Below are 8,457 nucleotides of genomic sequence, written 5' to 3'. Positions count from 1 at the left end.
CTAGGGGAAGACGGGGGAGGGGGGGGGGCGGGGCAGCGGGCGCATGGAGGTCACCCGTCCTTGAATCGAGAGTCAAAAGGTTGATAGCGTTGGACGACTTCGCAGGAATTCGGCCCAACTTCTCAGGATTTTGGAGAAAAATTGTCATTTAGCCCCCCCCCCCTTCGAGGAAATTCTGACAACTTGCCTGTTAGTGCACATAAGGGGAAGGGGATCACTATGCAGTGGAGGGGTTAGGTGCTGCTGTTAACGCTTATTATGTACCAGCTGAGCTAGGTGATCACAAAAGCACCTGCTGGGCTCGATCGGGCTCAGCGTCGGCCTGGGTCGGCCTGCAGGGCTGGAGAGGGCTGTGTCGGCCTGGGTCGGCTGCTGGGCTGGAACGGGTTCAGAGTCGGTCTGGGTCGGTCTGCTGGGCTGGAGCGGGTTCAGAGTCGGCCTGGGTCGGCATGCTGGGCTGGGAGCGGGTTCAGAGTCGGCCTAGGTCGGCCTGCTGGGCTGGAGAGGGCTCAGCGTCGGCCTAGGTCGGCCTGCTGGGTTGGAGCGGGTTCAGAGTCGGCCTAGGTCGGCCTGCTGGGCTGGAGAGGGCTCAGCGTCGGCCTGGGTCGGCTGCTGGGCTGGAGCGGGTTTAGCATCGGCCTGCTAGGCTGGAGCGGGTTCAGCGTTAGCGTGGGCCGGCCGTAGATGTGTACCGCCCGGCGTTCACCCCTGGCTACCAGCCTCCCTCGCCGATTGCGTGGCTGTATCTCCATTGGGCCCACAGCACCAGTCCAGTGAGCGCTGTGCAGTGACGGCCGACTGCTCCCAATTATAGGTGGCGATAAGAATAGCAGCCGACTCCGTCCCAATTATAGGTGGCGCTAACAGTGACAGCCGAATGCCTCAATTACAGGTGGCGGCGTCTGTTTTGATTGCTAATCAAATCTGATGGTGCCTGATCCCTGATGGCAAGCGAGGCGGCCCATATCTATCCATATCTTCCCACGGATAAGTGTCCTCGAAAGCATAAGCATAGCTATGCTTTACGATATTCTTTGTACTTTTATATAACCACAGAAAAATACATCAGGGGGCTTCATTTAACCCAGCACATCCGGCTTCATTTTACTGTCACATGCTGCTGGTCCTTTATGTCACTGCGAAACAGACCTTGCCATAATAACCACGGCCAAACGTCACCTGTCTAACCAGCTCTCCACTACTCGCACCTCAACAGTGTGGTCCAGCACGTCAGCTGAAACTCATCAGTTCAGCGCGCTCAAGCTGCCTTTTGTGTTCAACCGCATTCGTTTAAACCCACAGCGCAAACACATGGCGTTAAGTACCTAGGCAAAACAGCCGAGGCAGCTTTGTACTCCCCAAATTTGGAACATCCTACGCGGACGATCCGTCCTCAGTTGGATCTGTTTGGAGTCCGGTCTGCGATTGAGCATGCCAGTGTGCCTCGGGCTGAGGCTGGATAGAGAGGCTATAGGCACGACGCTTCTCTTCATAATGTATGTCACCCCAACTCTGCACTATATGTTTCGCACCACTGTCACCTGGTAGCGACATCTCAATGATGCCGCCAGTACTGCCGTCATTATTCCAATTGCAACGCAGCGACGGCCGGCGGCGATAAGACTAGAGTCCGCCTTCATGCCACCGAAGCGTAGGCAGCACACCACGCCTGCTCCGGGAGCTTATCCAGCTACATCCTACGACAGGCGAACAAGGGAACATCACGAGGGTCATCACCGGCCGCCAACGCAATGCGCCTGACCCGGCAGCAGGGGTTCAGGTCTGCACCTGGCCGCCCTTCTTGTCCCGCTGGCCCGGCAGCAGGAGCCAGGTCTGTCCCTGGCCGCCCTTCTTGTCTCGCTGACCGTGCAGCAGGGGCTCAGGTCTGCACCTGGCCGCCCTTCTTGTCCTGCTGACCCGGCCGCAGGGGCTAAGGTCTGTCCCTGGCCGCCCTCCTTGTCCCGCTGACCCGGCCGCAGGGGCTCAGGTCTGTCCCTGGCCGCCCTTCTTGTTCCACTGACACGACAACACGGGATCAGGTTTGCACCTGGCCCCCCTTCTTGTCCCGCTGGCCCCGTTTGGCACGTATGCGCGGCACAAACCGCACCTCGGCCCGGTTCGTCAGCCCGAGGTCGGCTAGCCGCGCGTTGTCGTCAGTCAGCTGGCGGCCCTCGAAGCACAGCCAGTTGGTGCGCCACACGTAGCGCCAGCTGATCAGCCGGCGGCGACACTGGCGCTCCTGGTGGTCCAGACGGGAAGCGTTAGCGACGGCTGGGCGTGTGCACATGACCAGGACCGATGCATTTCCAAGCAGTGAACATGGTTGTGGTAGCCATGGAGACAATTAAAAGCTATAGCACAGCGTCCCAATCGCCGCCGTGTATCTGGCGCGGCTGCGGGCAAACCCAGCGCCTATGGTCGATGCCAGCCCTAATTACATGCGCCGTGGGCTATGTTAACAGTGGCAGTACACACCGGCCGAGCGCCGCTGGAGGTGGACGCCCCGCGCAACAACTGGCGATGGGCAGTACGCCGTTTCCCTTGCCACGGCCGAAGGTTAAGGCTCGGTGAATGACAAGTTGAGATTGCAGAGCAGTGTCTGAAATTTGGGTGTTTCTTGATATCAGTTCAGGATTCCGCCTGACATTGCAAATAATGCGTGGAAAATGGGATAAGCTGTAGTACACAACCGGCAGGTGAGGAGCAGGACAGCGGGCATTTGGATTGATCCATACCGTGCAGCACACCGGCGTGTCGTCATGCATCGGAATGATCTGGGGACCGCGTCCCCCGATGACACCGCCCCCGGGTGGGGTCGAAGGGAGGCGGGGGCGGGGCCAAGGCTATCTAACGAGGTAGAACCGTCCGGTCCGAAAAAGTGGCAACATAGAGCTTGCTTGAGAAAAGAGGTAGTTTGGAAGTAAAGCCTGCTTGACGTCAAGTATACCATATTTGATGACGTCAGTGGCGCGGAAGCCTCCCAATTAGCCAGCTGCTACACAACCCATTAGTTTGAATAGTGGGCATGTCTTGGTAGCGTGCGGCTGGCGGTTCCCCGTTGGACTGAGAAGAAATTATCCGTCATTTCGCTATTCGCACACATTTCTGGAATGAGCAGTAAGTCATGGAACAGTTAAGCCTCATCAGAATGTACGATTTTTGCATGTATGACGCTATAACATGGGTTTATATGTCATGCGGCGTTTGTGGCGTATTGCATTCCATGACCAGGCTTGTCGTTAGATAGCCGTAGACTTGTCTGTGCCGTTTGTGTCTGGTGGCAGAGTTGAACAGCTCAGCTTGCATAATTTACTTTGCCTACAGGTATGATTATATGACCATTTGCAATATTGATTTGCAATAGCTCTCGCTCTTATCACAGTGATGTGAGTGCAGTAAGGTAAGTACAGTAAAACCCTATGATATTGGCTTTATGATGCTACTGTCAAGTGTTTCTTTACATCGGGGTTTGTACACATATGCATAATAAAATGTTCAGACTGAGCATTTTAAATGCTACCAATTGCTTAAGACAAACTGCTCAGGAGATCTCTCGTACGAGGCGTAGTCATGGCAACTGGCCACAACCCACTGATATAAAGAGCCAAGCAACTGCGACACGCGATGCGCTACAAACGCCGCATGACGTTTAACCCCTAGTTATGTACACCCCACGGAAGAATACAAAATTCTGATGAGGTCAAACTATTCCGAGATTCAATCTCCCTTCCAGAATTGTGTTTGCATGAAAAAACCGTGTACCACTCATTCAGAGTCCAACCGGGAAGCGCCAGCCGCACGCCCCCAAAACATACTCACCATTCAAACTAGTGGGTTGTGTAGCAGTCAGCTGGCTAATTGAGAGGCTTCCGTGCCACTGACGTCATCAAATATGGTATACTTGACGTCATGCAGGCTTTGCTGCCAAACTACCTGTATTCTCACGCAAGCTAGATGTTGCCACTTTTTGATAGTGTTAACCGATACGGATGACACCCCCCTGGGCGGGGCTCAGCCCTCACCAGTTCCAGCTCGACGGCGCCGCGCAGGGCCCGCTTCAGGTCACGCACCGTAGCTGTCCGCTCCACAATGACCCGGGTCAGCTGCCGGCAGGTCGGGGGTCACCAGGGTGGGGTCGCGGGTCATATGTCACCAGTCAAAGGTCAGAGATTGCGAGTCAGACCATCGTGTCCTAAACCAGACATCATCGGTTAACAGTCCCGGACAACACGGCAGACCATGCAGACTGGAGTCACTGGTCAGAGCTATCCAGCTCGAGGTCACGAGACAATCGACGTCTACACCATTCAGCATGTAAGGCCCACACAGGTCCTGCACTTTACATATACCCGCACGATAAATGAATGATGGCAAAACACTTAGCCAGCGCTACAGACTTCGCCGGTCAGAACTGGTTTGTCTGGCCATTTAGCCGTCCGCCACGCGCCTCACCTTGTCTCCTCTGTTGAAGAGCACGGCCATGGCCGTGCCATGCTCGAGGGCCAACAGGGACCTGACCTCGGCCGGGGTCGGCGCCGGCGGCAGGTCGCTCAGTAGCGGGTCAGCGGCCAACAGGTCGGCCAGCGTGCTGCGGTACACCGCCTCCAGCTCGTGGTGCGTCAGCCCGTCCTCCTCCTCCAGGGCGTCCTCCCGCGGCGAAGACGGCAGCGGCGGCGTCGGCGGCGGTGGAGGGGGCTCTGCCGCGGCTGGGCTCGCCAGAGGGCCGTCCGCCGCCGCGATGGGTGCTGCGCTACTACCGGCCGGTACCCGGTCCGACGCGTCGGCGCTGTCCGACACTGGACCCGGAGCCGCCGCGGTGCGATCGGCCATCACACCGTTCAGCACACTCTCCGACATGGCGGTGCCGCGCCGGGCGCGCTCCAACACCCCGCCCGTCCAAACACTCCTGTCCTCGGTCCCTCGCCGCCGAGACCAGAGCAACCGTCGCTGGCCGCTGGAGGCACGAGGCTTCCCGGCCGATTACAAGGCGGGCGCTACGATGGGTGAGGTGGGCACTGCGCTGGGCGAGGCGGGCGCTGCGCTGGACGAGACGGGCGCGGCGCTGGGCGAGGTCTGCGGTGACGGCTGCTCGGCGGCGCGCACCAGCAGCCTGCGGCTCGGGTCGCTGGACAGCTCCAGCTCCAGCCGGTCGACCTGCCACGTGTCCGCCGGGCGCGACCCCCACAGCAGCAGGTGGCCCTTGTCCTTCGGGCCTGCCGACGCACGAGCGCGCGCAGCGTCAGCCAGCGCCGACAGCCTCGACAGCGGAGCGCCTGAACACTGCACAGCCCCGTCATGCTGGCGGCTGACTGGCGGGCAGCGTCAGAGAGCGGCGGTACTGGCAGTGACAGCCATCTCGTCGCACGGAGCGGAAGGCCCACGCACCAGTCAACGGCGTTTCGTGACTACGCACGGATGATGCCGCGCTCACACGGAGCCAGTGCGCGTGTGACTGGCACCAATGTGGTGGATAGTGTTGACGCATCATATCCTCAGGCCCAGCGTTGGACCGCCACAAGCACTCCGAACGGCGGCAGCCAAGGACGAGGGGCGGGAGGGGGGGGGGGGGGGGGCGAGCAGCCAGCACCAACGACGGACTATTTCGCCACCTCGCACATGGCACGGCACACTGGGAGCACTGTGACGCGCCTGGACCTCACCTCTGACAGGCACGCGGAACTGGACGCGTCTCTCGTCGCAGAAGTTGGCCTCGGGCCTCGCCAGGTCCAGACGGCCGTCGGTGATGGGCTCGCCCAGCACGGAAACTGCGCCAGGGTGCGCGCGCAGCAGTCGCATCGACTCCCGAAACCAGGCGCCCTGCTTGAGACCCGCCTGGCGGACGGCCGCGGGTCAGGTCAGGGGGAGGGGACAGCCAACAGGCCAGCATTACAGCAGCTTTAGTGCCTGATACAACAATCTTCATGCCATTTACAGTTACTTTGGTGCCTTTTGTAGCTGCTTTGGTGCCTGTTAGTTGCTCTGGTGCCTGTTATGGCTGTTGTGGTGCCTGTTACAGCTGCCTTGGTTAGTTACAGCTGCTTTGGTGCATGTTATAGTGGCTATGTGCCTGTTACAGCTGCTTTGGTACCTGTTGCAGATGGTTTGGCATCTGTTACAGCTGCTTTGATGCCTGTTACAGCTGCTTTGATGCCTGTTACAGCTGCTTAGATGACTGTTACAGCTGCTTTGGTGCCTGTTGTGTCACAGCTGTTTTGGTGCCTGTTAAACCACTTTGGCATCTGTTATAACTGCCTTGGTGCTTGCTACAGGTGCTTTGGTGCTTGTTACAGCTGCTCTGGTGTCCATTACAGCTGCTTTGGTGTCTGTTATAGCAGTTTTGATGCCTGTGCACACGGCAAGACGGATGCATCCTCCTTCATAAGTGCGGCCACTTCTGGTAAATTCATGATTAAACATACTATCAGAAAGACAGCACCCACTTTCCATGCTACAAAATGCTGTAATGTTCAGTTTGGGCTGCAATGCAACATAATGGGCTATATTGCTGCTGTCAGGAGTGGGTTTTCCTACTGGCAGTTTGCTTAAACTCTCAAAATTTAGCCTCACCATAGGACAGTGTACAAGGTCTACCAAGGTCAGTAACTGATGGCCCCATGCATCACCAGTGGCCTCAACTTGGTGGATCATGGCTGCCCGACCAAGGTTGTTGGAGATCACAAGTAATCAATAAGAGAAATGGTACCCAACAAATGCAATACTGTAAGGTTCATTTCTGAGATCTACATAACACAACAACAAATGCATGAGTTCATGTGAGCAATGCAGTCATGTCCTTGCACAGGCTCCCCCTGCAAGAGGTGGAAGACTTTTTAATGACTGGGAACACACTTGGGTATGAAGTCAATCCTTAATACAAATAATCACAGGCCCCAGTTTACACAGGCTTACCCTGCATGAGTTCAAACAATTTCTAATGACTGGGAAACTTAGATAATAAATATTTTTTTACAAAAAATCATGGCCCCTAGTTTGAACAAAATAAAAGTGAGACTGCCTGGCATTTAAGCAGACTGCAAATCTGCAAGACCCAGATAACACTACCACTTATCAGGACATGCCAGGATCACTGAAAACTTCAGCATGATAACTGATGCCCTTAGTCTGGTTCCATTATTGAGTGCCTTAACCACTGGCACAATGTCTGGCTGTTTTTCATTGCTTTCACACATGATATATGAGCACTGCAAATGTAAAACACCAAAGGTGATGAAAATAAATGTAAATGTAACAGCCACCTTGAGTTTAGTGGAATGTATGTATTCATGCAGCACTGTTATCACCAGTTTTAAGCCAATACCAATGGCAACATGTCCATGACAGCATGAAGCTTACATGTGCCAATGATGAAATAAGCACTATCGACCACGCATGCTTCTCAAATATGGGCCATACTCAGACCAGAACCTTACGATCATTAGTGCACCGAAGGCAAAACTGAAAGAAATATACCAAGCAAATGAAAAGAATGCAAGAGTATGTACATGCTTAACACGCAGGCTTTTTGTCAGCTCAGTCCCTTGAAGTGTCATTTCTTTATATGACGCACATATTTAGATCCTCATAACCATCAACATCACACGTGAGCCTTAACGAATGATAATCGCGGCATTCCGGCACACTTCATTACCTGTATTTTGGAGTTTACAAATGTGGCAGCTCCAGCGATCAATAAACCCCCTACCCCAGCAACTTTGAGTAGACTCTGAGTGGCCACCATAATTTACTTCTGTCTAAAATATGCGAAGTACTCCCATATGCGCAACCCGGGCGAGGCTTTAGCTGGCTTGGGAGTGAACAGGTCTGGTAGGTACCCTGGGTAGTATAACAAACGATATAGTAGAGCTGCAAAGAAATAGGCTCACTAAAATATGACACGTAAGCTCACTCCTAATGTTCGAGCGCATACTTAACTGTTTTATCAGTCACGAAACGTTTAGTAAAAACAATGATTGTGGAGGAGAGGGAAATGGATGCCGTTTTAACCGATTTATGACAAATGGGGAAAATGCAATGAAATTTGGGGAGGGAGATGGCCTACAGCTAATGTTGGGGAGAGCTAAAGCCCTACATAGCCTCCCTACATACATTTGGACCACAGGATTTTAGGTACAAAGTAGTCCGATTTCACCCGCAAGTGACCATTACGCGGTATTAACCAGCTTGCCGCCATTTGGCCCAAAATATGGCTTAAGTTACGAAAAATGGCATCGGCAGTGTGCATAGAAAATCTAAACATGCCTGCTTCAAAGTTTTCAAATCGTGTAATTACCCTACAGGCAGGGACGGTGCCATCGATTTTGGATAGGGGGGACGAGGTTAAGCACCTTCGCCAGATATTTGAGTAAATGCGGGTGAGAGGTTATGCGTTTCGTAACCGGCGTTCTCGTAAGCTATCATTGCTTTGTAAATTCTTCGTGTTCTTTGCGCTGTGCCACC

At 54.6% G+C, this 8,457-nt stretch overlaps 2 protein-coding genes across 3 annotated transcripts; both read right to left on the bottom strand.

The window, feature by feature from the left end:
- Positions 1–1,478: 1,478 nt before the first annotated feature.
- LOC119113577 (U11/U12 small nuclear ribonucleoprotein 25 kDa protein) lies at positions 1,479–4,857 on the bottom strand. Its single transcript, XM_037237870.1, has 4 exons — positions 4,768–4,857; positions 4,453–4,647; positions 4,023–4,103; positions 1,479–2,239 (listed from the first exon to the last, which is right to left on the bottom strand). Exons 1-4 carry the CDS (start codon positions 4,855–4,857, stop codon positions 2,036–2,038), a joined length of 570 nt encoding a protein of 189 aa, XP_037093765.1. The 3' UTR covers positions 1,479–2,035.
- Positions 4,683–8,071, bottom strand: LOC119114232 (uncharacterized). 2 transcript variants are annotated; one of them, XM_037238431.1, is made up of 3 exons: positions 7,649–8,071; positions 5,661–5,832; positions 4,683–5,213 (listed from the first exon to the last, which is right to left on the bottom strand). In XM_037238431.1, the coding sequence occupies exons 1-3, from the start codon at positions 7,736–7,738 to the stop codon at positions 4,981–4,983; spliced, it is 495 nt and encodes a 164-aa protein (XP_037094326.1). In that variant the 5' UTR covers positions 7,739–8,071; the 3' UTR covers positions 4,683–4,980. The 2 variants fall into 2 exon arrangements, with proteins under 2 accessions (XP_037094326.1, XP_037094327.1); XM_037238432.1 differs by lacking the exon at positions 7,649–8,071 and adding an exon at positions 7,503–7,642.
- Positions 8,072–8,457: the final 386 nt, after the last annotated feature.

This window comes from Pollicipes pollicipes, unplaced genomic scaffold (genome assembly GCF_011947565.3).
Source record: "Pollicipes pollicipes isolate AB1234 unplaced genomic scaffold, Ppol_2.1 Scaffold_7262;HRSCAF=8765_pilon_pilon_pilon, whole genome shotgun sequence".
Classification (NCBI taxonomy): Eukaryota; Metazoa; Arthropoda; class Thecostraca; order Pollicipedomorpha; family Pollicipedidae; genus Pollicipes; species Pollicipes pollicipes.
The sequence above is the reverse complement of the archived record's forward strand: the minus strand, read 5'-3'. Positions and strand labels throughout refer to the sequence as shown.